This window comes from Grammomys surdaster, unplaced genomic scaffold, assembly GCF_004785775.1.
Source record: "Grammomys surdaster isolate TR1022 unplaced genomic scaffold, NIH_TR_1.0 134, whole genome shotgun sequence".
Lineage (NCBI taxonomy): Eukaryota > Metazoa > Chordata > Mammalia > Rodentia > Muridae > Grammomys > Grammomys surdaster.
Window position 1 is genome coordinate 8,790,658 of NW_021604592.1, and position 27,054 is coordinate 8,817,711.

General features: G+C 52.6%; 1 protein-coding gene across 1 annotated transcript; it reads right to left on the reverse strand.

Annotated features, from left to right (window-relative positions):
* Window positions 1-262: 262 nt before the first annotated feature.
* Window positions 263-27,054, reverse strand: Kcp (kielin cysteine rich BMP regulator). The gene is made up of 38 exons (XM_028762632.1): window positions 26,968-27,054; window positions 24,548-24,714; window positions 22,893-23,082; window positions 22,727-22,803; window positions 21,426-21,522; window positions 21,217-21,299; window positions 20,923-21,016; window positions 19,854-19,942; window positions 17,320-17,413; window positions 17,147-17,226; window positions 16,977-17,070; window positions 16,647-16,732; window positions 16,492-16,573; window positions 16,130-16,282; window positions 15,949-16,055; window positions 15,780-15,873; window positions 15,057-15,230; window positions 14,875-14,957; window positions 14,658-14,751; window positions 14,394-14,582; window positions 13,997-14,167; window positions 11,691-11,867; window positions 10,941-11,026; window positions 10,605-10,695; window positions 10,397-10,479; window positions 10,214-10,307; window positions 8,955-9,128; window positions 8,636-8,718; window positions 7,747-7,867; window positions 6,070-6,149; window positions 5,760-5,859; window positions 4,041-4,183; window positions 3,651-3,823; window positions 3,459-3,570; window positions 3,269-3,370; window positions 2,449-2,613; window positions 875-1,181; window positions 263-705 (listed from the first exon to the last, which is right to left on the reverse strand). The coding sequence occupies exons 1-38, from the start codon at window positions 27,035-27,037 to the stop codon at window positions 488-490; spliced, it is 4,677 nt and encodes a 1,558-aa protein (XP_028618465.1). The 5' UTR covers window positions 27,038-27,054; the 3' UTR covers window positions 263-487.

Below are 27,054 nucleotides of genomic sequence, written 5' to 3' on the forward strand. Positions count from 1 at the left end.
GGTGCCACATGGATCCACAAAGGGTCTCAGGTAAGAGTCGCAGGCCATGCCTACCACACAGACTGAGTATGGGGCAGAGGCCACGGCACCTGGGTTATCCTTTCCATTTCAAACTTTCTGAGACAGCACCGGGAAGTGGCCAGTTGGGGCAGCCCAGGGATACAGACATAAGGATGGATTCAGGACTCTGACCACTGGGCCCACATTCCCAACAGCCCAGCCACCAACACAAATGTCAGAAAGAAGTACACACACAAGGAAGTCATGGGCAAGTGTAGAGTTTATTCTTGTGTTTTGACACCGTAGACGTCTGGAGAACAGACCTAGAATCCCATTGCCTGAGCAGGGCACTCTCCATAGCTGTGGCCTGGAGGTTGCTGTGTACCAAGGGGTGACTCCTGGCCAGAAAAGTCCTGGATGAGGGTATTCTTAACTCATGGTGGAACCAGAGGCTGCTCCTGACTGGGAGTGGCAGGATATGAGCTGACTAGTCTCCAGTAAGCAGGACTGGTGGGCAGGCCTCAGGGGAGATGCAATAGCCTTCATGCTCCACCAGGCCTGCAGGACACTGGCAGCCTGGAACACAGGGCCTCACACAGTGGGCTGCCAGCTCCCCTAGGGGTATGTGCCAGTTGAAACAGGTACGAGGACAAGGTGGTCCACACTCATCAAACACAAAGCCACGGTCCACAGGGCAGCCCACCACTGCAGGCAGAGAGGAAAGCAATGTCACAGAGGTTCCCCAGTACCCCTCTAGCTGTTACATCATACTTTACAGGCTCCCTGTGCCCTCTGTCTAGACATGAGTCTACTGGGCTGCCCCTCCTTTCTGTACTATGCCTTCCATCAATGCAAACTGGTATCACCCCCTTACCACAGAGTGTAGGACCCCTCCAGACAGGAGCCACCCCTGCCTGCCGACAGTGGCTAGCGTAGGCTTCAAGGGCATCACAGAGACAGCTGTCAGCTGAGGAGCCTGGTCCACAAGCACACAAGTCATACACACAGGCAGCAAAGAAGGGTTCTGGTGGCACCACAGCATGGCAGCGACTGAACGGTGACGTCTTCAGGATCCCGCACCGGGCATTGGCCTCACGCCTGGCACGGTAGCCTGCTGCCCGGCATGGGTCCACCTCTCGGCCTGCAGAACACGGCCGGCTAGGTCCCAGCCCTTTGGGGACCTAAATGGATAGAACAACCATGATGTGAAAACATGGCTGCTGAAATCTGCCTTCGAGCAGGACATGTCATGTAAACAAAGTCTCCACTATAACCCACTACAGAAAGGAGAAGTGAGGGCCAGCTTGGAAGAGGAAGTAGATTAATGGGGAGACCAAGGGAAGGTGATAGGGGAGGTGATTAAAATATATTATATACAAGTATGAAAATATCAAAATGAAATAAATTATTACATATAAATAATATATGCTAATTTTTAAGAGCAAGGCACACCTATGATCCCAGCATTAGAAGGCTGGGGCAGGAGGATCCTGGGCTAGATATATCTAGATAACATGACGACTTTGTATCAGAAAAGAAAAAGCAAAGGAATCAAAGCTGTCCCTTCAAGAACAGCGCGCACGCACACACGCTGGGCTGTGGATGCAGCACAGTTGGAAGACCGCTTGTCTACAGCACACAGCCCGGCCTTTGTCTGATGCTCTGTGAGGCATGAAAAACTGGAAATGGGGGCACATTCCTGTAATCTCAGCATTTAGAGACAGGCAGCAGGACTAGCCATTCAATGCTATTCCTGGCTACATAGAGAGTTCAAGGACGGTCTGGGTTATGTGAGATCCTGTCACAAAACAAAACAGAAAGAAGCAAAAGTGCCCATCGAGGTGTGATCCTGGTTCTCAGGAAGTTGGGATAAGAAGGTATCAGGTTAGAGCCTAGTATGGGCTACCTAGCAAGACTCTATATCAAAACCCAAAACAATAAGACGATAAAGAAAAGCACGGCCGGGCGGTGGTGGCGCACGCCTTTAATCCCAGCACTTGGGAGGCAGAGGCAGGCGGATTTCTGAGTTCGAGAGTTCGAGGCTAGCCTGGTCTACAGAGTGAGTTCCAGGACAGCCAGGGCTACACAGAGAAACCCTGTCTCGAAAAACCAAACCAAACCAAAAAAAAAAAAAAAAAAGAAAAGCACGGGTGCCTGCCATCTTGTCTATAGTCATTGTGTCTTCTTTTGACAAAAAGAAAAAACAAAACGAAGGCCAGAGCAGGGAAATGCCTTGATCAAGGTTCCACAGCCAGTGAGTGACAGAGTATGCTCTAGGGATTCAGGTGACATGGTTTCCAACAGGCCATCCTGCCTTTTCCATTAATCAAGGCAGGCTTTAAGCCCCCAGTGTCCATGGCAATGCAAAAGTCTGTCTTGGGTCCCACAACAGGGGCCAGTACCCAGTTCCTCTAGCCTTTTGCAACTTCTTGCTCCCAAGCTACTCACCTTCCAGCTGTTCCCAAACGCAGCCTCTGTGGGCAGGAGCCTCCCATCCGGACCCTGCAGATCATCCTGGGCAAAGCCATTGAAGTTCCCACAGAGACCGCAAGTCTGGCCCCGGTAGGAGCTGGGAACTCTCACTTCCACCTGGGATTGCCCGTCCCACAGCACCTGTGCAGAGAGGCCTGGGATTTAGGGAGGGGGAAGGACAGAGACCCCAGGGAACTCACGTGCTAATCTGATAATCTCCCTGCTGTGGGATGGACAAGTGCACATTGACCACTGAAAGGCCACTTTCCCAGCCTGTATGCATTGTTATACAGCCTGACCAAACACTGATGGTATAGAGAGCTGCCCACGGCTCCTGGGCATCATTCAACTGGGCTCCAGGTGGAACAAAACCCACTTTCTGAGAATCACTGTCTTGGGACCTTAAGGTAGAATGCCCTTAGAGTTTGGATCAAGGGCACACAGCGCGGGGGTTGTAAGTTATGGCTCAGGCTACAAGCAAGAGATCAAGTCACTTTTCCACATGAGAGATGGGAGGGTCCTCAGAGACCGCCCCCCCCAGAACACCTTAACTGCCTCCTGATCCCCACCGACTTTATACACAAGGAAACTGAGTCCCAGAGGAGGCTGATGGCCCTGAATCTCAGAATATACCCATACTCAGTACAAAGGTCTCTGAATGCTGAGCTCTTTTTAAGGATGTAGCTACACTTTCCCACTCCTGCCTCCTCCCACCAGGCAGGAGCAGCCGCCTGCCTTGGAAGTTACAGAAAGAAGCATTAGCAGTGCTGAGGCCCCACGACCACCCTGTCCACACCTGAAGCCCAGGCTGGGCATGCAGGATCACAGTGTGACCATGAAGTTCAATGTACAGCAGTGGCTCCCGAAGGAAGGGCAAGGTCACCGTGTGCTGGTCCACCTGGGAAGGGGGGAGGGGAAGCGAGGAGCCATGGCTGGTCAGACAGGTGAACTGTGTAGGACTGACCTTCCCTGGGTCCTTAGCTCACCATGACTGTCCTGCCCTGCAGCAGCCTCACAGCCGTGGTTCCCAACAGCACTGCTACCTCTTGGGTCCAGGCCACACCCCTCCGGCCCCGGTCATCATTAGTCACGTGCACACTACGAGGAGGAAGGGCCCGGGTGCCAGAGGTCAGAGGTGGCAGGTTAAGGTGTCAGGGAGAAGGGAAAAAGGTTCATACCTGAAGTCCTCGCCGTGGCAGTCCTTGGCCAGCACGTAGCTGCAGCTGCCCTGGAAGTGCAGCAGGCGGCCATCGAATGTGCGGTAATGGGGGTCTCCGAAGGCCATGCAGGAAGCTGGCCGGGGCAAACAGCGGGGACAGCAGCTGCCGGGACTCAGGGCAGAGACCTCATCCTGGCCTCAGAACCAAACAGTCAGTCACAGGACACTCCCCTCAGCCTTCTCGTGGTCTCTGATCCCTTGAACCCAGGTTCACTCCCTGGTGGTCACTCCAGGAACAGCACCAGCCCTGGCTCCAGGGATGGCAACAGAAGCCCAAGCTCCCTTTCATAGCACTGGGATGGCAGTCCCCATGTGCCCTGGCCCTGCCACCTTGAACCAAGGCACTCACCAGGCCACAAGCGAGGTTCCTGCAGCGCTGACTCTGGCAGCGCACAGTACCAGCCACACAGGAGCAGCTGGTGCAGGCATCCACTGCCCACTGTTCTCCAGAGGCCATCCGGCGACCCTGATGCGTGCATGACTGGGTAGGGTCTGAGGAGAAACAAGATAGGTTCAGTGCCCTATTCAAACATAACATTGTTTCTGGATGGACATCCATTTCTCCTTGGACTGTGCGGTGGACGATGATCTCAGCAGGAGAGTGATGGAAGGAGAGTTGGCAGGACGCTAGCAACACTTGCATAGCCTGCGTCTGCCACGTGATCTGAGGAACAGCCGGCGAAGGGAGGTGGGTCTAGCATCCATCAGCAAATATGGGCCATGTGAGTGACGGGAGCATTGTTCTGATGGACAAAGAGTTGAGGCCGGGCTCCATTCCCACCTGCATTGTTGGATGTTCTTGTGGGGCTGACAGAGGGGACTTACCTATGTTACCCTTCCTCCATCAACACATCCCTCGCCTTGGCACTGCTCAAGGCCCGTGCCAGCCTTAGGCACTTTTAGCCATAGGGACAGAGAGCTCTTGCCTCTCCTCATGGCCCCACTAAAGACAGATTCCATTGTATAGGGATTTCCTGCAGGAGACAGGCTGAGTGAAAATGGCTACCAGTAGAATGACAGGGAGTGGCATTATTGGAGGTGTGGCCTTGCTGGAGGAAGTGTGTCACAGGGGGAGGGCTTTGAGGTTTTAAGAGCTCAAGCCAGGCCCAGTGTGACTCTCTTGCTGCTGCCTGTAGATTCAGATGTAGAACTCTCAGCTCCTTCTCCAGCACCATGTCTGCCTACGTACCATGCTTCCTGCCAATGATGATAATGGCCTTAACCTCTGAACCTGTAAGCCAGTCCCAACTATTTTCCTTCATAACAGTTGCCATAGTCATGGTGTCTCTTCACAGCAAAAGAAACCTTAAGACGCAGGCCACGACCTGCAATTTCTGTGGCCTTCTGAGTTGGGTCTTAGGCAGCGCCTCTTCCACAGCTCCTCTGCCCCACGAGAACACCCAACAGTGCAGGTGGGCATGAAGCCCAGGCCTCAGCTCCTTGCCCAGCACAATGGAGCCCCTATTTGCTGGTGGATGTTAGACCTGTCTCCCTTTACCTGCCCACTTGTCCCTAGGTTACATGATAGGTGCAGGTAATGTGGGTGCTGCTTCCGGCTCGCCACACCCAACTCTCCTGCCGCGAGGCTCCACCATGCAGTCTGAGGAGGAGGAATGGATGTCCTTCCCAAAGGACTCTCCCATCTTGGAACTCTTTGTCTCGTTCCACCAGACACCCAAGGGTGCTAATTTCTTCAGCAAGCATCCAGAAAGTCTGGCAAGTCTGTTGGGTATTTGACCTCACACTCAGGCTGGTTGCTTATGGAGTCCTAGAGACCCAAAAGGAACCCTCCACTGGGTCAACTCCCACACCCATAAAGTGTAATGTCTACAGTGAGCCTGAGGTCCTCGAAGCCCCCCAAAAATCCTCAGGCTTGAGAACGCAGGGTTCGGTCTCTATTCTTTCTGCCTTATGGGTCGTCTCTCCATTCATGTGAATAAATCCTCTATTTTCACAAAAGCATGGAAGGTACATCCTAACTGCAGACCTCAGGGCATCCACAAATGCCATCACTTCCCTCCTCCTCATCGGCTTCTCTCTGATGGGGAGACCCAGTCTGGTCACTTACCTTTACACACAGGGCAGCAGCTGCCAGGGGTTGTGTGGCGCTCCCACAGGGGACAGCTGAGCTCAGGACAGGCCCGGTGAGTACAGAGCCATGTCAGATCCTTTGTGACCATGTAAACACAACATGGAGAAAACAACAACAGACCTTGTGGGGTTGTGGGGGCAGAGTTGGGAGCAGGGTGTAGGTGGGAGATGACCCTCAGGACAAATGTCAGAGTGAGCAGGCGCTCAGGAGCTGGTGAGGGGAAGGGGCTCAGCCTCAGCTCACAGAGCTGGAGGGCTCTGAGGGTCCCCATAGCAGGAGGACTCACCTGACACTGGCAGATATAGCAGGGGTCCGGTGGCACCAGCTCAGACCCCAGCAGGTCCTCTGTGCAGTTACTTAGAGCCTCTGTGAAAGCAAAAACCCAGTGTGTGGTGAGTCAGGGGACAGGAACCACAGTCCCAGCTCTGTCCTCAGAACTCTGTCTCAGATGACAAATATCCCCAGAACCTGAAAAGTTTGGAACTTTTATTTTGAAGGTTCCCACAATGTGAGTGACCCATGCACTGGGGCCATGATAATCCGTACAACAAAGACATCTGTCCTTTCCTCACCCAGTTTTAGTATACGTGCTGCCGAAGCAGGCATCTTTAGCCTCCTGGGAGAACTTGGCTATGCTACTAAGGGAGAAGGGGCTGGAAACGGACAGCATGGCTCCCTCGGCATGCTCTCTCTTGAACATGAAGCACGCCAGGCTGCCCGGTCTGTTCTTGTCACTTCCCTTCATATAATCTCCCAAAGCGGGAAGTAATGAGGCAGCCCAGGTTCCTGTCGTGGTTCCACCAACTGATGGACAAATTAATTTACTTCTCAGAGTCTCATTGTTTTCATGTGTAAAAAGGAATAAAACCCCATCACCCCGGCTGGGTGGTGTGAAAATGATGAGTCGCAGTGTATTAGACACAACCAAGTAGTGTGTGGTATGCAGTGGGTGCTTAACGACGGACGGAGGCCTCTTCCCGCCCCGTGCGGTTCATCCTAGCAAGTGCTATAAGGATAGATCTTCCCGATGGAAGGCTGTGATGGTCTCACATCATGAATGTACTGAATACTCCTGAGCTGTTACTAAGACATGGCTCAGGTGAACCTGTGTGTTACCACAGAGCTGTATGTCTTTACAGTAAGAAGTGTGAGAGTGCAGAGGGGCAGGCAACCCCCACCAGAGAACCCTGCCTGTGTATAGGACGACATGAGTGTGCAAGCAAAGCTAAGCCCTCACGTCTAGGATGCTGTATTTCACTGACTTCACGATAATACCTGGCTTCTGCAATGAAGACAGATGGCAGGGTTGAGTAAACTCCAAGTCTTAAATCTAGGAAACAACTGCACTATTTTACAATATTTATAATAAAAATACAACTCTCTTTACTCCCACATATTTTTATAAATTCTTTTCCTGTTTTGTTTGTTTGTTTGGTTGGTTGTTTTGTTTTGTTTTTTTGAGACAGGGTTTCTCTGAGTAGTTCTGGCTGTCCTGGAACTCACTCTGTAGACCAGACTGGCCTCGAACTCAGAAATCCGCCTGCCTCTGCCTCCCAAGTGCTGGGGTTAAAGGCGTGCGCCACCACTGCCCGGCTCTGCCCCGCATCTTTATAAATTCTTATTCGAAGAAACAGGATGGCTCTCTATCCTCAGCTGAGCCATTCAGCGTCCCTTTGCCTCAGCTCCCAGAGTCAGAAGATAACCATTACCCTGCAGCGCCACCTACCAGCCAGGATGTTCCGCAACCCACACTGGCTGCAGAAGCCCCCCCCCCCCGCCCCCCGACCCCCGGCTTGCCAAGAAGCTCTCCCTTTGGAGTAGAACAAGCTTGGCCAACTTAGGCAAAAGCTTCCAGAACTGTCTGCTTGAGTCAGGAGAGGCTCTGGGAGGAGGGCTAGCGAACTAGCATTTCTCCGGGGGAGCAGCCCTGCCCTCCTAGTTTATCCCATAGCCCAGGACTCACGGGCACAGGTGGGGCAGCAGTGCTGGGGGTCAGGAGGAAGAAGCTGGCTTGGTGGGCAGCCCAGCAGACTCGGGCACTGCCGCCGGAGACAGTGAAGGCTGGGAGGTCCCTCGTGCTTCAGCTGCAACAAGAATGAGCAGAGGTGAGTCCAAAGCCAATGAACCCGAGCTGCTCCCGGGCACCAGGACCCGCTCCTCCCCACCCCCCGCCCCTCACTCCGCCCCTCACCCCCTCACCCCAGCCCCATCTGCCGCACCCTTGTCATTGGGTGCTGTGCCATATCAGCTTGCTCTTAATCCAGAGATGATGATCTTTACTTTCTCAAATTCCTGGGGTCTGAACCATCATGTGACCTTTAACCCTTGGGTACCCTTCATCCCATCCCCCCACTTCACTGCCTAACTTATAACACCATTCACCATTACTTTTGGTTTCGATGATAGGTCTCATGTAGCCCAGGCTGGTCTCAAATGATGTGTAGCCAAAGCTGGCCTGGTCCTTCAGCCTCTACTTCCCCAATGCTAACATTATAGACCTATGCCGCCATACCCTGTGTATGTGGTGCTGAGGTTTGATCCCAGGGCTTGTGCATACTAGCCAACCACTTTGCCGACTGAACTACACATCCCCATTGTTACATTTAAAGTAGTGTGTACATGCTTTCCATGGGGGTTCTCATTACCCCCGAACACCACCATCCCAAAGACCAGCCAGGTGTCTGTCCCCAGCCTCCCGACTCAGACCCGTGCCCTGTCTAAATCCAGGCCTGCCCCCTACTGTCCAAGCTCAGCCTCAGTCCTGGGCCCAGAGACACAGTCTGATCCCCATGGTCTTGCTCCATGAAGTTTGAAACCCCAAACTTCCAGCCTCACATTCTGCCCTCTCCTACCTCGCAGATGCACACTTCACATGGGTCTGCCCCAGGCTGGAAGCTCTCCCCAGGCTCATACCTTCTGCCCTCATGCTCACAGCCTTGAGGTAAGACAAGAACAGAACAGAGCAAGGAGCCTTCAGGCTGGCAGCAAGAGCAGGTGAGGCTCCTCCACCCTCCAGCTCCTGCTCCCCTCTCTTGGGCTGAGGAGTGTACAAGGATGAAGGCCACTTCTCCTGGAGCCCCCTCGCACCCACCCCTGCCACCCAGCTCAGCATAAAAGCAGGGAGGTGTGGCTACTCATCCCCTACCCCCACACATCCCAGGTTCCTAGTACCAGGACATCGAGGACAGCAGTCGCTGGGCCCCTGCTGGGGCCAGACGCAGGCACTGACACACTGGACTTGGGCACAAGTGATGATGCCCTTGTGACACATGCAGGAGGAACAGGGGCTGTCCGCCGGTACCCAGACACTCCCTTCAGGATGTTCCTCCCCACGAGAGAGGCAGCCTGTGTGCCAGGCAGGCAGGTGTAAGCTTTGAGTCTGAGATCCAGACTTCTGCACACCCAACCCCACCTGTGGTCAGCATGACACACGGGCACCTGGAGGGGGCTCTGCAGGGAAGTGGTATGGATACTGGGTAGGGCAGAGCTCATGTCTGCGGAGGTGTGAGGGGCCACTTGCTTGGTTGATCAAGGCTGCAAGCAGCAGAACAATCTGTGGGAACCCACCATGCAACACTGCTATACAGGAGGCACTTAGTAGGTGGGCATGGGATGAATGAATTGTCCTATCACTACCCATGTGCCCCAGGTATCTCTCCAAGCCTCAATCTTCTCCTGTATTTAATGAGAATTATATCTGCCCTGCCTTGTTTACAGAGCAAGAGATGCTGAACCAGTTCTGGATTAACTACACTTGGTGAGGTGAGAGGCAGCAGGCTGGCCAAGAAAGGCTGAGGTCCTCGAGCCACTGGCCAGAATGTACATTTGACCCTGATACCTGCTATCTGAGTGACCAGGCAAATTATGTCACCTCTCTTGTCTCCTTTTTCTCATCCTTAAAAAATGGGAGGAAGGGGACCAGAGAGATACCTTAGCCGGCAAATGCACTGGACACCAGGCTGAGCCACCTGAGTTGGATCCCTGGGACCCACGTGGTAAAGGAAGATAAAGGACTCCCATAAGTTGTCCTCTGATCGCCACATGCAGGCTGTGATGTGCTCTCCAACCAAGATAAATGAATAAATGTAATAAAAACAGGGTCAAGGATATCATTTATAAATAAGACAGCTGTGCTCCTTAAAATGAGTTGTGTGTGTGTGTGTGTGTGTGTGTGTGTGTGTGTGTGTGTGTGTGTTGCTTAGCTCAGGGTCTAGTTCAGTGTATATACAGTGCCCAATAAATGTTACTAACAATGATTATTATGACTGGGAAATAGGGAGAGACAGCACGGAGAGGAATCCCACCTACCCACTAGGGATGCACTGCCCTGGGAGAGGAAAGGCTGAATGTTGATTAGGGGGACAGCCAAGAACTGAGACAGGAGGGTTACAGAGCCAGAGGCTTCAATGTGAGTACAGGGTTGGGTATACCTGTGCATCGAGGACAACAGGTCCCTGGTTCTGTGACCTGAAGCAAGCAGGGCAGAGGCGGGCACTGAAGCCTCATACAGCTGACCTGGCCGGCCTGCAGGCAGGAGACACAGGATCAGGTTTGCCATGGAGACTCGGACCAAGAAGCGTGGGCCACCCTTGCCCAGCCTTGCTTCTACATACCAGACAGCGGCAGCGTTCACAGCTGCCTTCAGGTCCCTCAAACTCCTCCCCATCTTGGTGCTCCCGGCCCTGAGAGAGGCAGCCTATGGGAGACACACTTCCTGTGGGAAGGGGGTTTGTACCACCCTGCCCTACCTCAGACGTGGCAGGAGGAGAAGGGGGAAGAGCACAGGTGCCAGGCACACAGAAAGTGGCAAACCATGCTCACTGTGACAAACAGGGCAGAAGCAGGGGCCTGTAGAAGGGTGTGTGCAGAGAGCCGGAGGACATGGTTTCTTTTGACAGCGCATAGAACCTTCCTGGGGGAGAGATCACACTGTTACTTGGATTTCCAAGTCACCTTCAAGTCAGGCTGCACTACCAGCGTGCAGGGGCAAGCATATCCAGCCTTCTCCCCTGGCCAGAGAGACTTGACCCCAACCTTGTCCTACCAGATGTCACAAGCAAAATGGGTTCATTGCAACCTAGGTGCAGATGACCCTTTCCAGGCCAGAAAGGAAGATAAAAGATAGGAAGCTGCCAAGACCCCAGAGATTCAGCTCACCTCACAGGTGCAGAGAGAGCAGGTGGGATCGAGAGGGTCAGGAAGGGTCTCTCCAAGGGCGGCAATGATCCCGTGGTACAGACATCCTGGCAAAATGGAGAAAGCAATGGAAGGGCCACTGTCATCAGAACCCTCTCTGCCACTTGCATGAACACACACACACACACACACACACAGACATGTTGAGGACCACCCCCCAAACACATACAGTTTAGCTAGAGATAGTCAGAGGAGGACGGGAAGGGGAGGAGCAGGAGGGAAGATGTCATCCAGGCTACAGGATTTTGCAGAGATTTGCGTGTAGGAAGAGGCTGGAAGACAGTAGGTGGGAAATGGAGGTGAAAGGCCAAGGAGCATGTCCTGCCTGCATGGGAGAGGACAGCAAGCTGCCCCTCCTGGTTGGTGTCTCAAGGGTAATGGGAGCCACTGGGAAGTTTTCAGGGTGGTGACATTTTAGGAAGGAAGCAAGACAGTTTAAGAGTAAGAAAGTTTGGAACACAAAAGACCAATGGGTGAGGGGACAATGGGGACAGAGAAGAGGGCAGAGCAGGCATATGGGAATTCTGGGGGGTAAGAGAATGTGCTGTGTGCGTGCGTGCGTGCGTGCGTGCGTGCGTGCGTGCGTGCGTGTGTGCGTATCTCAGGGTTGAATTCATGAGGTTCTGTGGTATATACAGACTTTCTGCTTACTGGTGCCTAGCCACCTGGGAGCCCCAACAGGAGTGAGGGGATGAGGGGGTGTCCTCCTACCCTGGCAGCTTGGACAGCAGTGCTCGGGTACGATGAGTGGGTGGCTGCAGGCTGGAGGCTCACAGGGCCGGCGGGTACAAGTCACAAAGCCCCCTAGGCAGGTGCACAGGTTGCAGGCTTCCCGAGGGTCTGGGAACTCCTGGCTGCTCAGATAGGATACCCCCAGATACTCACAGCCTATGAGAAGAGGAACCAAAGAGGAGGGCAGAAGGGGGCGAGAGGAAAGCAGTCATTCCCTGAGCTTAATCTGGAGGTCTAGGGGTGGGGCTGGGTCCAGGCTCTAGTAAAGGAGACTTAGTGGGGTAGGGTTTGGCCAGGCCGCAGGGCAGGCTTTTCCCCCTCTACCCTGCAAGAGTCCCATCAATAGGGGAAACCCACAAGCTCTACCCACAGGGTTAAATGCTTAGTGGGCCCCTGCTAGAAAACACCAATTCTCCAGGACTAGACTTAGGGATACAATGGTGTGGGCTCAAAGAAAGCCTGTTCCCAATACTCAGTCAAGTCCAGGATTGGTTGACAATGGTTGACAAGGAGGAGATAGTCTGCCCTGCACCCCTCTAGGACACTGCTTGTATGCCCTTTATAAAAAAGTAGCTCAGTAGTTAAAAGCACTTGTTACTCTTGCAAGTGACCCAGAGTTCAATTCCCAGCACCCACATGGTGGCTCAGGATCATCTGTGACTCCAGTTCCAGGGAATCTGATACCCAACTCTGACCTCTGAGGGCAACAGGCACCACACATGGTACACAGACATACGTGCTGCCAAAACACTCATACACACACACTAAAATAATAAGTCTAAAAAACAAACAGTAACATCAACAACAAAATAAAACCCAACCAGGTAACCAGGGTATAGTAGCACAGCACTTGCAAAATGGAGACAGGATGGTCAGGAGTTCAAAGCCAGCCTTAGCTACACAATGGATGGGAGGTAACAGAGGGGGCTCGATGGCTAAGAATATATTTGCAGTAAGCACTAGGACCTGACTTCAGCTCCTAATACCCAAGTGAAAAGCCAAACAGGGCTGTCCACTCAGCTACAGACCCAACTTAGTGGAAACAGAGACCCGAAGGTCAGGGGGCTTGCTGGCTGCCAATTTAGCTCCAGGTTTAGGAAGAGACCTTGTCTCAAATAAAAAAGCAAAGAAGAATGATAGTGTTTGGATTTTTACACACCTATACACACAAAGTACACTCGTACACACAGAATTAAAGAGTTTGAAGTCTAACACACAGAGATATATTAGATTTTTTTAAAGTTTATTCACACTTTTATTTTATCTGCATTGGTGTTTTGCCTGCATGTACGTCTGTGTGAGGATGTCAGATACTGGAGTTACAGACAGCTGTGAGCTACATGTGGGTGCTGGGAATTGAACCAGGGTCCTCTGGAAGAACAGCAGTTAATGCTATTAACCACTAAGCCATCTCTCCAGGCCCCTAGATTTTTCTTTGAAGCAGAATCTCCTGTCACTGAGGCTGGCCTTGAACTCTTGATCTTGCTTCTAGACTGCCTCAGTCCTAGAAGTGCAGGCATGGGCCACCACACCCAGGTAGAATTTAGCAGTATTGTGTTTTAATTGTATTCACTTTAATGGCAATCTTCTATTCATGACAAGACTAATTTTTTTCATCTAATCTATCTAGGGGGCTAATGAGACGGCTCAGTGGACAAAGGCATTGCCAACATGCCTGAAAGTCACCACATAAGTAAAGTTGGATTTGGTAGAAGATGCTAAAATAAATTGGGTTTGCTGATGGAAGCCTATTTAATCCAGCATTTGGGAGAAGGAGGAGCAGAACAAATGTCATCATCCATTGGATAGCAAGTTTGAGGCCAACATGGGCTACATGAGACTCTGTTTCAATAAATAAAGATTGCTAAGTTAACATGTGAGTGACAAAGAGTGGAGAGCTTTTTTTACGGGGCTAAAAACCAGGCTTGATGGGATTCGGTAATTTGCCCAAGTTCACACACCCAAATTATCTGAGGAAAGGGGAAAATTCAGGCATCAGTGCAGGACTTTTTTTTTTTTTAAGACAGAATTTCTCTGTATATATAGCCCTGGCTGTCCTGGAAGTCTCTATGTAGTCCAGGCTGGCCTCAAACTCAGAGATCTGCCTGCCTCTGCCTCCCGAGTGCTGGAATTAAAGGTGCGTGTCACCACTGCCCCCTTTTTTTCTTGCTGTAAAATTTATTTTACTATTTTGATCAACTTAGAGGCAGTGAAGAGGAGGCTGGCCCGGCTCTCTAGCCCCAGCAGTGTGTCATTGTCATGTTTTCCCCTGGTCCCCAACTCACTATCACAGGCAGGGCAGCAGTCTTCCCTGGTGGGAAAGGGGCACTGTGCAGGGGCACAAGCCTTGGGCTCGCACTTGACGCTGCCCTCCCAGCAGAGGCACACGTGGCACGCGACGCTCGGTGACGGAAAGCTCTCCCCACTGGCAAACTCCTTCCCCTGATACAGGCAGCCTAGGGCGAAGGGGAGTGACGGGGGACCATGGTGGCTGGTAGCCAGAGCGTGTTAGTGGACCTCGTTCCCTACGTTCTTACTAAAGTACCCAGGTAGGAGAGACAAGGAAGGAGGACCCCTGGGAAGGCACATCTCCAAGTGGGGGGGGCAGGGTATTAAGGCTGGGAGATGGTAGCAGATGGCAAAAAGAGGGGAGTTGCACCTAAGGTGCCACAAAGGAGGTACCGTCGCAAGAGGGGCAACAGGCGCCCCGGCGCGGGTGGGCGCAGGGCGCAGGAGGGCAGGGCAGTCGCTGGCAGGACACCGAGCCGTCCAGGCAGAGGCAGCGGCTGCAGGGGTCACCCGGTTGGAAAAAGTGCTCCTGGTGTCGGATGGGGACCGCATTCCCTGACTGTGGGCAGCCAGCAGGGGCATCTGAGGAAAGAGTTCGGCATATCGTGCGAGGCAAGAGGAGTGGAGGGTAGGGGTGGCTGAGGGAGCGGTGTCTACCTGGGCATTGCGGGCAGCAGTCTCCCGGAGTGAGGACTGGCTGCGGACAGGACAGTGGAGGACAGCGACGCGCCAGGCACTGAACGTTGCCGCTCTGCGAAAGCACACACCAATGAAGCCAAGTCGGGGTTAGTGCAAAGTGGCCCCCACCCTTTACAAATCTCCCACCCCTTATGTGGCCCCTCCCCCCGCCCCCCCCCCAGGTCCACACACTCACCAGACAGCGACACAAGCGACACGGATCAGTGGGATGTGGGAAGTCGGCTCCGTTGGGGTACTCTTTCCCGCCAAAGGCACAGCCTGAAGAAGGGGCAGCTATGGGCCACTGTCCCCAGGGGTAACTACCTGTGGGGGAGTCCTCCATGCCAGGTACACCCGTCCCCAGCCCAGGCTCCTCACCTTTGCAGTCATTCCTGCAGCAGGTGCCTGGCAGAGGGTGGCCACAGGGGGCGCTGGGGCAGGCACGGAGCTGGCAGTGAGCCTGGCCTTCCTGGCACCGGCACTCCTGGCAGGGATCTCTTGGATGAGGGAAGCTCTCCCCATGTACAAACACCTGTGTCTCCAAGATGCAGTCTGGGCAGCGGACAGCGGAGACAGGAGTTCAGGCAGTGCTAGGTGTCACCTGCGGCTTCTCTGAGGCTCCCAGAATCCAGAGCCACCAGTGTGGAGGTTGTCTCAGCCCAAGGAAAAGTGGGCTGTGTGTAGCAATGTGTGTCGTTCTCACGGGTGTGGAAATTTTGAGCCCCTTTCTCTTTATTTGCTGATGGAGATGAATGTGTGTCTCTGAGAAGGCTGAGAAGAAAAGCTTACACACGTGTGTGCCTAGGACACATATCCACCCCATTGTACCTCCCATTGCAGGAACCAGTGATACTTGGGTACATTGGTGAGTCCACTGTGAGGATATGTAGGGTGATGGGAAGGGTGGTCCCCTAACACAAAAGGATAACAAATCTTTATTTCCCTCCTGCCCATGACCTTGTGAATTCTAGAGAGTTTTTAATTGTATGGGACCAAAAACACTTACAAAAGCCATCGCTTTGGAAGATATCTGTTGCTTCTCATTAGGCTGTGTGACAATGGGGTCTGGGCCCCAAGGCCAGTCAGACAATAAATGCATACCTGGGCACTTGGGGCAGCACTGGTCTGGTCCATTCTGGGGCTTGGCACAGGTTGTGGAAGGACAGTTGATCAACGAACACCTCACAGTCCCATCCTGGGAGCAGGGAAGAGGCTATGGGAGGGGGCCCAGAAAGGGCTCTGCAGGGCAGCTGGAAGATTGGGAGTGTACCTCACAGTAGCAGGTCTGACAAGGGCTGTCCACATCTGTGAAGTTCTGCCCATTAGCATATACTAGGCCATGGTAGGTGCAGCTCACACAGCTGGGGCAGCAGGCACCTAGGTGGAGCAGTCTGGTCAGGGCGGGCTGGTCAAAGCCGGGGAAGAAAGATAAGATCTGGCTGGGCACTCACCAGGTGGCTGGGTAGGATGTTGGCAAGGTACTGGGGAGCAAAGTACAGCCCTGCACACTGGCACTCCATCTTGGCAGGAACAGGAAGTACAGGGCTGATCCTCCGGCTCCCACTGGATCCCCTCTGCAAACTCTTCACCGTTGAGCACACAGGCTGCAGCAAGGAGGTCTGTCACCATGGCAACCTAAATACCTTCATCCATCCTTGTCCTTCCTAGCCCACGAGTGCCCTGATTCATAGCCCCTACTCAAACTCCGAAATGCCTAGTAGACCATCCTTTCTGGAGCGGAGTTCTCGCCTGAACCCCATTCCATGGTAATAGTGCCCTTAGCAGCCGCCCCCCAACATACACACATACACACCTGAGCACAGCGGGGGACCGGAGGCAGAGTGGACACAGGGGGTGACTGGGCAGCCCTGTTCTTCACAGGATACTTCACCAGCCTAGGGAGAAGGCTAAGTGAGAAGAAGCCTTTAAGGATTGATGCAGGGCTGGGCAGAAGGTAGGCGCACTCACCTGGCAGACGCACCGAAGGCAGCGGCCATTCTCTTGGAGGGTGAAGGTCTCCTGGCTCTGATATTCATGTCCCTGGTATTTACAGCCTGGGCAGGAGGACAGGGGACTGGGGGGACAGGACTAGTAGCTGAGCAGGAAACATCATCCTCATCTTGAGAATGATCGCCTAGGCATGACCTTTAGCCCCCACAGAGATGTGTGTCTTGAGAAGGACTCAACTATGGGGTAGGGGTGTCAGTGCCAGGCAAGCAGAACTCACTACCACCCAGAGCCTGCCCCTAGTTGGTGCCTGGCCCCTGCACGGTGAATGGTGTCCCTGTCCCCACTCACCATCACAGACAGGGCAGCATTGCCCAGGAATCCTGCCCGGATATCTGCAGGGTGCAGGCGGGCAGGGCAGAGGCTCACACTGGACACTCCCATTCTGCCAACAGGGCCCAGTCAGCAGGAAGCAGGGAAGTCCCGAAGCCAGGCCCACCCTGCCAGGCAGCCATACTCACTGCGCACCGGCAGCTCGAGCAGGGATCCTGGGAGCCCACGGGCTCCCCACTGCTGTGCTCACGCCCATTTAGGAAGCAGCCTGTGGAGAAAGGTGGCGCTCAGATTCTCACCAGGGGAACTCACTCCCAGCCATTAGCTCTTCTCTAGAGACTCTGTCCCACTCTTGACTCACCGTCACACACTGGGCAGCAGGTGCCCGGAAGGGGCCTGGCAGGGTATGGACACAGGCTGGCACACTCCCGCTGGCGGCACTGGATGCGGCCCTCCTGGCAAGGGTTGGCAGAGGAGAGATCACCAGAGTTCAGCCAAGAAAGAGAAATGGCATTAGACTCCCAGGTGGATACATGCACTGTGTGTGGAGGTTTTTTTGTTTTGTTTTGTTTTGTTTTTTTGTTTTTTGGTTTTGGTTTTGGTTTTTTGAGACAGGGTTTCTCTGTGTAGCCCTGGCTGTCCTGGAACTCACTCTGTAGCCCAGGCTGGCCTCGAACTCAGAAATCTGCCTGCCTCTGCCTCCCAAGTGCTGGGGTTAAAGGCGTGCGCCACCACTGCCCGGCACACTGAGTGTTCTTACGGAGTGAAATGCATCCCTCCAGGTTTGTAGGTTGAAATGGCTGCCTCTGGTACCTCAGAATGTGATCTCTTTTGAAAACAGAGTTGAAGATGTGATTACTTAGTGGGGTATTACTGGACTAGGCTGTCCTCCTAATCCAACTTGAGTTACTGCTCTTATAAAAAGGGGAAATCAGATTCACACACTCTCACAGGGAGAATGTCACAAGATGAACTCAGATTGGGATGCTGGAGGGATGGCTTCCCAGTTCAGAGTGCTTACTGCATTACAGAGGAAGCAGGCAGCCCTAGCCACCTGGAGTCCCAGCTCCAGAGATCCAGTTGTGGCTGGTCTCCGTCTCCATGGAGAAGGCACCCACATGCACAGACCCACACTCAGACACGGGTATATTTACATAACTAAAAAAATTATAAAGGGACTGGAGGGATGGTTCAGTGGTTAAGAGCATTGACTGCTCTTCTAGAAGTCCTGAGTTCAATTCCCAGCCACCACATGGAGGCTCACAACCATCTGTAGTGGGATCCGGCGCCCTCTGCTGGTGTGTCTGAGGACAGCGATGATGTCTTCACAAAAGAAATAAATCTTTTTTTAAAATGTAAGAAACGTATTTAAAACTTTTAAGAAATATATTTACAAAAAAGAAGAAAATCGAGGCCAGCTGTAGTGGCACACAGCTTTAACCCCAGCACTTGGGAGACAGAGGCAGATGGATCTCTGTGAGGTCAAGGCCAGTCTGGTCTATATCGTGAGGTTCTAGCTTGAAAAAAAAAACAAAACAAAAACCACACAACTTTATAAATGAAACATAGAAATAAAACCTTAAAAAAAATACGGATGCCATAGAAGCCAAAGAATGCTGCCAATGACCAGAAGCAGGAAAGGCACAGCCCTCCCTCCCAGCCAACCGAACCTCCCGCCCTTGGGTCTTGAACTTCTGGCTTCCAGAAACATGGATTGTATTCATATTATTTCAAGTCCTTAGTTACAGAACCTCCGCCCCCCAAAAAAACAACCTAGCACAGAGGTACAGTCTACCATGTTACTAAGCTATCTGTGACTCAGTTTACCTATGTGAAAACAAAAGACAATAGTAGTTCTCTGCTCATAGGCTTGAGGGGTTGAGAGTAGGTGGGGGTGCTGTCTCAGGAAGCCAGTACTTACAACTTGTTCCAGTATCCCTGTATCCTTCCCTAGGTCCCCCTCTGTGCTCACACTTCAAGGCCTAGGTGAACCCCACCCTACCCAGGCAGTTCTACAGCCAGGCTGCTGAAGAACAAGATAACACAAGCTAGCCACGTAAGCCTCGTAAATGTTTTTCAAGGTCAACTTTTGAATCGGAAAAGGAAACAGAAAATTAAAACTTAACACTGTAATTTACCTATCACATGTGAAATATTATTTCTATATGTAATCAACGGGATATTAAGATGCTCTTCATTCCTTTTTGTCCTTCTGCCTCTTCATTTTTTGTTTATTGTTTTTCTTCTTTCTTCCTTCCTTCCTTCCTTTCTTTCTTTCTTTCTTCCTTTCTCTCTTTCTCTCTTTCTTTCTTTCTTTGCTTGTTTGTTTTGAGGGAAGATGGTTGTGACAAGATTTCACTTTGTAACCCATGCTGTCCTCATATTCGTGGTCTTCCTGCTTTGGGATCACAGGTATGTATAACCGCATCTAGTTTATATATATATATATATTTTGAGATGAGGTCTTACTATGTAGCCCAGGCTAGCCCTAAATTCATGAATTTCTTATCTCTGCCTCCTAACTGCCAACATTAAAGGTGTTTGGCACCACATCTAGCCCATAACAGTTCAGGTCAGCCACATCTTAAGGGATCCAGTGTCACCAGATTGGATAGCCCAACTGTAGCCCTCTCTCCCCGGCGCTCTGGCCACCCAACATCTCCTGCCCACAGATCCACAGATCCATGAGCTTTGTGAGCCAAGGTTACCAGTCTGCTGAACAGAGTGGGCAAACAGGCAAGCCCACCAGGTTGCATGCTCACAGGGCCCACAAAGCAATCGACTGTATCTCTGCCTCCTTTCAGTGGCTGTAGATGTGGCCCATGGAATGAAATGTAGAATCCAGCAGGCCTAGTGGCAGGGTGAGAGACAGTCAACAGCAGCCCCAGGACTCACCAGGCACTGGCAGATGCGGCAGGGGTCTCCAGGAGTGGTCCACTCTTGGCCGTGGTCCCTGTGAGAGTTACCTTCTGTGCAGCCTGAGGCTGGGGACAGAGAATTGGGAATTATCTTGGGCCCCATCTTGCCTTTCTCTCCACCCTCCTCTCACGCTCCTACCTCTGACTCTCAGGGACTCCCAATGCCTCGGGCAGGATAAAGTCCTCATTGCCTGCTCTTCCACATCTTCCTAGACAACACAGCAACCTACTTGCTCCACTGTGGTGGCTGTTCCTCGCCTCTCCCTCTAAGCATTGGTCAGTCCTACCTACTATAGGACCCTCCTAACACATACATCCACAGCCGAGTCCAAGCCTTGCACATGCAGGCCTCTTCCCAAACACTCCTGTCTCCTTTATCTCCCCTTCTCCCCCCAGCTAACTGTTCTTTATCCAGTGTCGCTCCAGCGAGGATCCCCCTGGAATGCCGTCCTTCTGTAGGACTTGGTCTCTTTCCCTTTAGGTTCAACACTACCTGGTCCCTGCTTCTGCCTCTCGCCTGTGCAACTCTACTGAATACTGTTGATGTGACTCGGGGTCAGCATCTACTGATAATCCCTGAGGGAGATTCTGTGTCTGGGCACCCAGAGCAGATGATAGTCACTGATCATACAACACCAGAAGGTATATCGCATGCACCCTACACATGGAGAAACCAAAGCACAGAGACTTAGAGTCATGGAAGTGGCTAAGAGACAGTGGGAAGATTTGAACTCAGGTACTGTGGCTCCAGAATGTGCTGGACTAGCACTGCTCGCCGACCGATCCAAGATCAGTCTGGAAGGGAGGGCTCTGGAATCGGAGAAATAGGGATAGCCTGCTGGGGGCTGTACACAAAAAAGTGTCATGGGGACTAGAAAGATGGCTCGGTGTTTAAGACCACTGACTTCTCTTCTAGTGGACACGAGTTCAATCCTCAGCACCCAGCTCCACCGGCATGGCAACACATGGTGCACAGACATGCAGGCAAAACGAACCATACACATTAAATTAATGGATAAATAAATGAAAGGGTCATGGGTACTCACCCTCACAGACTGGGCAGCAGTGTCCAGGCCTCAGGACTGGATTGAGGCAGGGGCTTGGTTGGCACTTCATAGGCACACATCGAACCAGGCTCCTCTACAAGGGACAATGTCCTGAACGCCCCTGGGTGTGACTTCCAGTGGGTTCAAGGTGGGCAGGTGTCCAGTAGGGATGGAGGGAGAAACCTCAGTGGCACCAGGCTCAGAAGGCATGCACAGGGCTAACTGTGACTGACATGGCAAGATGGGACAGAAAGTTCAAGAAAACAGGCCTAGGCAGAGGCTGCACCAACTCACCAGGCAAGAGCACTGGAGGCATGGGTTGGAACTGGACATGAAGCTGGTCCCTTCCTGGTGAAGCTGCCCTTCGTACTCACAGCCTGGAAGGAAGACAAGGGATCACCAGAGAGCACGATGGGTGGACATAACCCAGGGGAATGCATCGCCTCAAGTAGGTGAGGCCCCACTGAGGCTGAGGGGATGAAGGGGAAAGAACAGGAGGTCACCTGGCCGGCAGATGGGGCAACATTCTCCAGGTGGGGTAAAGCTCTCCAGACAGTTGAGCTCAGAGCATGAAGGCCCCTGGCACTGCACAGCTCCCGCCTGCAGAGGAGACACCAAGCCCTCCCTTGAACTTTCCCCACCGTCCATGCTGGGGTATTCTGCAGACCTCAAAGGTCTAGGAGGCTCCAGACCCAAATGCCCAGAGGCATGGCCAGGGCTGGCGTAATGCAGAGCAACAGGGACATTAACAGTGGCAGAGGCTAGACCCTAATTCTCTTACCTGTCCAACTTGGGCTACCCAGAAAGTTTCAGACTACAATGTGAGATACTATCTTAAGAAATTAAAAAAAAAAAAAAACACAATGGTGCATACTTAGAATGCCAGTATTTGGAAGGCACAGGAGGATCAGGAGTTCAAAGCCAGCTTCAATAACATGAAACAGTCTCAAAAAAAAAAAATCTCAATTATTATGTGGGTATACTTATATACTTAATCTATTAAAAAAAATCACATGTTTGAAATTCAGATTTTGCAAAGCCTGACTAAGAAGAAATGAACTCAGGAGGCAGAGGCAGGAGGACATCTGTGAGTTTGAGATCATCCTGCCTATACAGCAAATTCCAGGCCAGTGCTAGACAGTGAGACTCTGATTCAAACAGAAACCTACAGAGCTACTGCCTGCCCTCACCCAGATCTCTGCAAGTCACTGATGTTGCTGCTCCAACTTCCCAAGTCTGACTTGTTATTTCATGGGATGAACTATGAACAGATCCCAGAGTCAGATGGCCTGTCCTGTGGAAACAGACCCTGCCTGCAGCCCCCTGCCCTTTTCAGCCCTGTGCTTAGACTAGAGCTATAGCAGCCTTCCAACTGGTCTCTGCATCTTTGCCCTACCAGACAGACATTCCTAACACTTTTTAAAGCATGCCACACTTTGGCTCTTCTGGACTTCAGCAGTACTCCACAGCCTGCAGAAGGAAATCCAAACTGATGACTTCAGTATCCTGTCCCTTCTGGTCTTGTTAGACGGACTCCTGCCTCATGTCTCCCCATCTCTGTACCTGAATATGGAGGCCTCTTAAGCATTCTTCTTTCTAGAACAATCCCACCAAGAAGCTTTGGGGCCCAACAGGTTTGTGGAGACCGAACTCCAGAAAGTAGAACCTGTTGGAATCCCAAGGTCATAAATGAAAGTCTCAGCAGAACACACAGATAGACTCCATGTAACACAACTGGTAGAGCATGTCAGAGACGGGTGACAGCGACAGGTGTAGGATATCCAGGTGGGTCTCAAGCACTCACCAGACAGCGGCAGGTGGTACAGGCATCTGGGGAGAAGGTCTCCCCATGACCATAAGACTGCCCGTTGTGGCTGCAGCCTGAGGTGGAGACAGCGATGTCACCTGAGACCCTAGTGCATTCTCCAGGCCCCCAAATAGCCACGATGGGTGGATGGGATGATACTGACCACGGCAGTGGGGCAGGTTGGGCTGTGGGCCACAGTGTGTGGTGCCATCACGGCACACGCAGGCTGTGCAGGGATCAGGCTCCCAGCGAGCTCCTTCGGGACAGGTGCGACCTGGCCCCCAGCACTGAGGGGAGGTTGGGCAGCACTCGCAGGACTCCAGCTGTACCATCCTGGCTTGCAGATCCCTGTTCTGGGGAAAGCAAGGCGGGAGGTGGAAGGTTCAGCTTCCTTCATGGATTGTGAGACAGAGAAACTGAGGCAGGATGAGAAGGGCTCCTGAGCAGAGGTGAGTATCCTCCCATCAGCTTGTTTCAGGGAAGATACAACTGTTCCTTGAACACAGAAGTTCAGGGCTTGTTCTGTGACCCAATAATTACAGAGTAATTCGGAGTGGGGAGTGATCCCTGGCTGGTGGTAACTTGTAAAAAGCTCAGTCTTATCTTAAACTCATGCCAATCCTCCTGCCTCAGTCTTTCAGGTGCTGGTATCACAGGCATGCATCACTCTGCCTGGCTTTTAAAGTCATTTATTACCCGGCCATAATCTTTTCTTATGCTTGGCAGCAATCCATTCTCTTTGCCAAATCCATGAAAGACTATGTAAGCCCGGAGACTCTACATTTCTAAAAGAAATTAGGACCAGGAGAGATAAGAACCTCCCTGTGTTTTCACAGCAAAGCACTACGGGCTGGGGAGATACCTCTTAGTGGTACAGTGCTTGCCCAGCATACGTGAGGACCTGGGTTCACTGTCAAGCGTCATCAAAACAACAAGCAAACAGACAAAACAACGGCCAGGGAGATGGCTCAGTGATTATGAGGTCAACTGTGCCTTCAGAGGACCTGGTTTGGTTCCCAGCACCGCATGGCGGCTAGTAACAGTCTATAACTCCAGTTCCAAGAGCCTCAGCACCCTCTTCTGGCCTTGAAAAGCAGCAGGCACACACATGTTGTGCACACAGACATACGAACTGTTAGCATTCCTTTTGGCTCCTCCCCACAGTTACCTGGCAACAGCCAGGCCTCCTCATTCTCTTGTTCTCCTGCTCTCTTCCCCTCTTTCCCTCTGTCCCTTCTCTCCCCATTCCCTTCCTCTCTGTCTTTCCACATGCTCATGGCCAGGCCTCCTCAACTGCCCCTCCCCATTCCCTAAATAAACTCTATTCAAACCTTTGTGTGGCTGGTACCTCAGGGGGAAGGGATGCCTCAGCATGGGTCAGCAGAGGCACTCCTTCATAGCCCCTCCCACCCCGACCCCCACCCCCTAGCCCCCACCCCGCCCTGCACCACTCTGAGCCTCTACCAAACATACCCCTGGCTTCTTTTTCTTTTTTTATAAAACACAACACAAACACCCATATACATAAAACAAAAATAAATCTTAAAAATAAAACAATAACAAAGATGGGTTGCTGTCGTGCAATGCCTTTAATCCCAGCACTTGGGGGACAGGGGTAGGAAGATCTCTGTGAGTTCAAGGCTAGCCTGGTCTACATAGTAAGTTCCAGGACAGACAGGAGTATGTAGAGAGACCCTGTCTCAAACAAAACAACAACAAACCCCTCTATTTTAGTGTCTTCAGAGCCTCCAAACTCAAACCCCTCTCCTTCTCCCAATATACAAAGTCCATCCTACCCTTTCCCTGTCCCCACAGTACCTGCTTTCTGAGGTCAGTCACCTCTGCCTCTAGCCGTTCCAGCCTCTCCTCCAGGGGGCACCACTGCTGTTGGCGGGTCTCACTAGAGACGAAGGAGTGGGAGTGTGCCTGCTGCCGAGAGTCACGAGCATCAGCAAGTCTAGGCTGCTCTCTGGAGACCTCTCCACCTGAAGGGCACAAGAACCCAGCTTGGCCTGTAGGCAGAGGCTGCTAAGGTCTCCTGGGTTCTGTCCTCTGAACCATACATGGGACAAGGATCATCCTGTGCTCCGTCTTTTTCACCTACTTCTCCAGGGGAGAAGACGTGGTCTATGAAGGTGCTGGAGTGGAAGCAAGGAGAAGACCATGACTACGCAGAAACCAGAGGACACAGAAGTCGTGAGAGCCATGAAGTGGCCTACACCAGTTTCCCAAAGGGGACACAGCAGTATCCCAACCCAGGCCCCTGCAGCCTGCACCGACTGTGGGGATCTTTAGTCATGGAGGTGGGGTGCTCGGACCATCCACCCACTGTGGGTCAGAGATAGCTTAGAGGTCTGACATCAAGAGACCGCACAGAGCCAGGCAGTGATGATACACGCCTTTAATCCCAGCATTTGGGAGGCAGAGGCAGGCGGATTTCTGAGTTCAAGGCCAGCCTGGTCTACAGAGTGAGTTCCAGGACAGCCAGGGCTACACAGAGAAACCCTGTCTCAAAAAACCAAAAAAAAAAAAAAAAAAAAAAGAGAGAGACCACACAGGCTGAACCGCAAGACAAGGATGTTGGATACGTCAAGAAGGGCTCTTTAAATAGCTGATGAACCAATGTGTGTATGAACACACGTGTCCACATATCTGTACCTGCCAGTAAAGGAACTGCCTTGGGAGAAGATATTCTCCCTGATCCCACTGTTTACAGGCGTGTGGCAGAAGCCAGGAACCCCCATACTGGATGCAGTGGGCTCTGGAAAGAGAAGCTGGCTGCACTGTGCTGGCAAGGCCTCCAGTAGACGCGGCATAGGGAAGACAGCCTGTCCCTGGCGCTAGAAACATTATGTCTAGGAAGGAAGCGTGTGCTTCTGAGCTTAGGCCAGGGGTGGGGCCCTGCTACATTCCCCTTCACCTTACGTCCACTCCCACCTCAGGAAGGTAGAGCGAGTGCTGCTTCCCACAGACATCATGGAGTGGGAGGTTCCCCAGAGGTGATGACCAAGAAAGGGGCTGAAGGAGATGGCCGGCCTTTCTTTCCTATAGTAGCAACTCAACTAGGATGAGCTGGAGTAACTGAAAGTCTTTCTCCCAGGGACACTAGGCCTGGAGGCAGGGGGATGTCACCTACTCCTTTCTTTATACTGCCACCACGAAGTGGGGGGGGGAGCACCCTAGCCCAATTTCCATGGCTCAATGAATGCCACCCCAACTCAGTTACTCAAGGCAAAAACCTGGGGTTCAGTGCTACTCCTCTGTATCCCTCTTAGTTGCCACCAGCCTCTGATTTCCCTCAGTTGTCCACCCCTCCTCCCACTGTCTTCACAGAAACTGAAGAGTGAGCCCCCTCTACTTCAGTTCGCCCCTCTCTCACACAGCACAAGGAGCAAGTTAAGATTTCCTCTGTCACCACAACACTGCGCAGCTTTCCTCACCACAGGTCCCAGCCTCCCCCCCACCTTCACACCACCAGCATCCCACCCAGCCTGTTCTCACCTTGTCCCCAGAAATCGGCACTGTCTTGTCATGGTCCCTCCGCCCAACTTCCATCCACAAGGATGACACTTGTGGACAGGGTCTCAGTATCTGAAACCCTTCACCCAAGCGTGACCTCCTCGACCTACCCTACCCCTAAAGCCCCAGCGCCCGACCAGCTCCTCTGGTTTTCCCTAAGCAAGCACAACAGAGGGAATCACGGAGTCAGTCGGAGTGTCCTCTGGAATCCCCAGCTGAAGACAGGCTCAGTCTCTTTTCCTGGAAGATCTGCAGAAAGTCCTGGAAGTGGCACGAACCTGGTTGCTCCCCAGAAACTGTCTTCGGGTTCCCCCTCACCCTCCTCTTACCCTGCTCCTGCAGAGACCATCCATTCGTGCAAGCCACAAGACTTATAGCCTGACAGGAGGAAGTCAGTTCCCACAGAGAGCGCTCCCCATCCCCCTCTCCTCAATACAAATAATTAACTTCAGATACCCAGATGCCAGGACAGCCTCTGCTTCACCGCTGCTCAGGATTCTTTGGCAGGGACCGCAGGAGGACCTAGCCTAGTTCAGCAATCCCTGTCTGGCCGCCCTGCCCCCACCCTGCTCGCCCACCGACGGGGAGGACGGTGAGAAGGCACCAAGGCCGGCCAGGGGCGCGCAACCCAGACGGGACTGGAAAAGTGGTCTGGCCCGGCCCGACGGTCTGCTGGGCTGAGCCAGAAGTTGGGACACACCCAGGACGCCCCGACTCACCCCGTGCGGCCAGAGCCAAGCTCCCGAGATGCAGGAGCAGGGGTAGCAGCGCCGCCTGAGCCCCCGCCATGCTCGCTCGACCCGCCT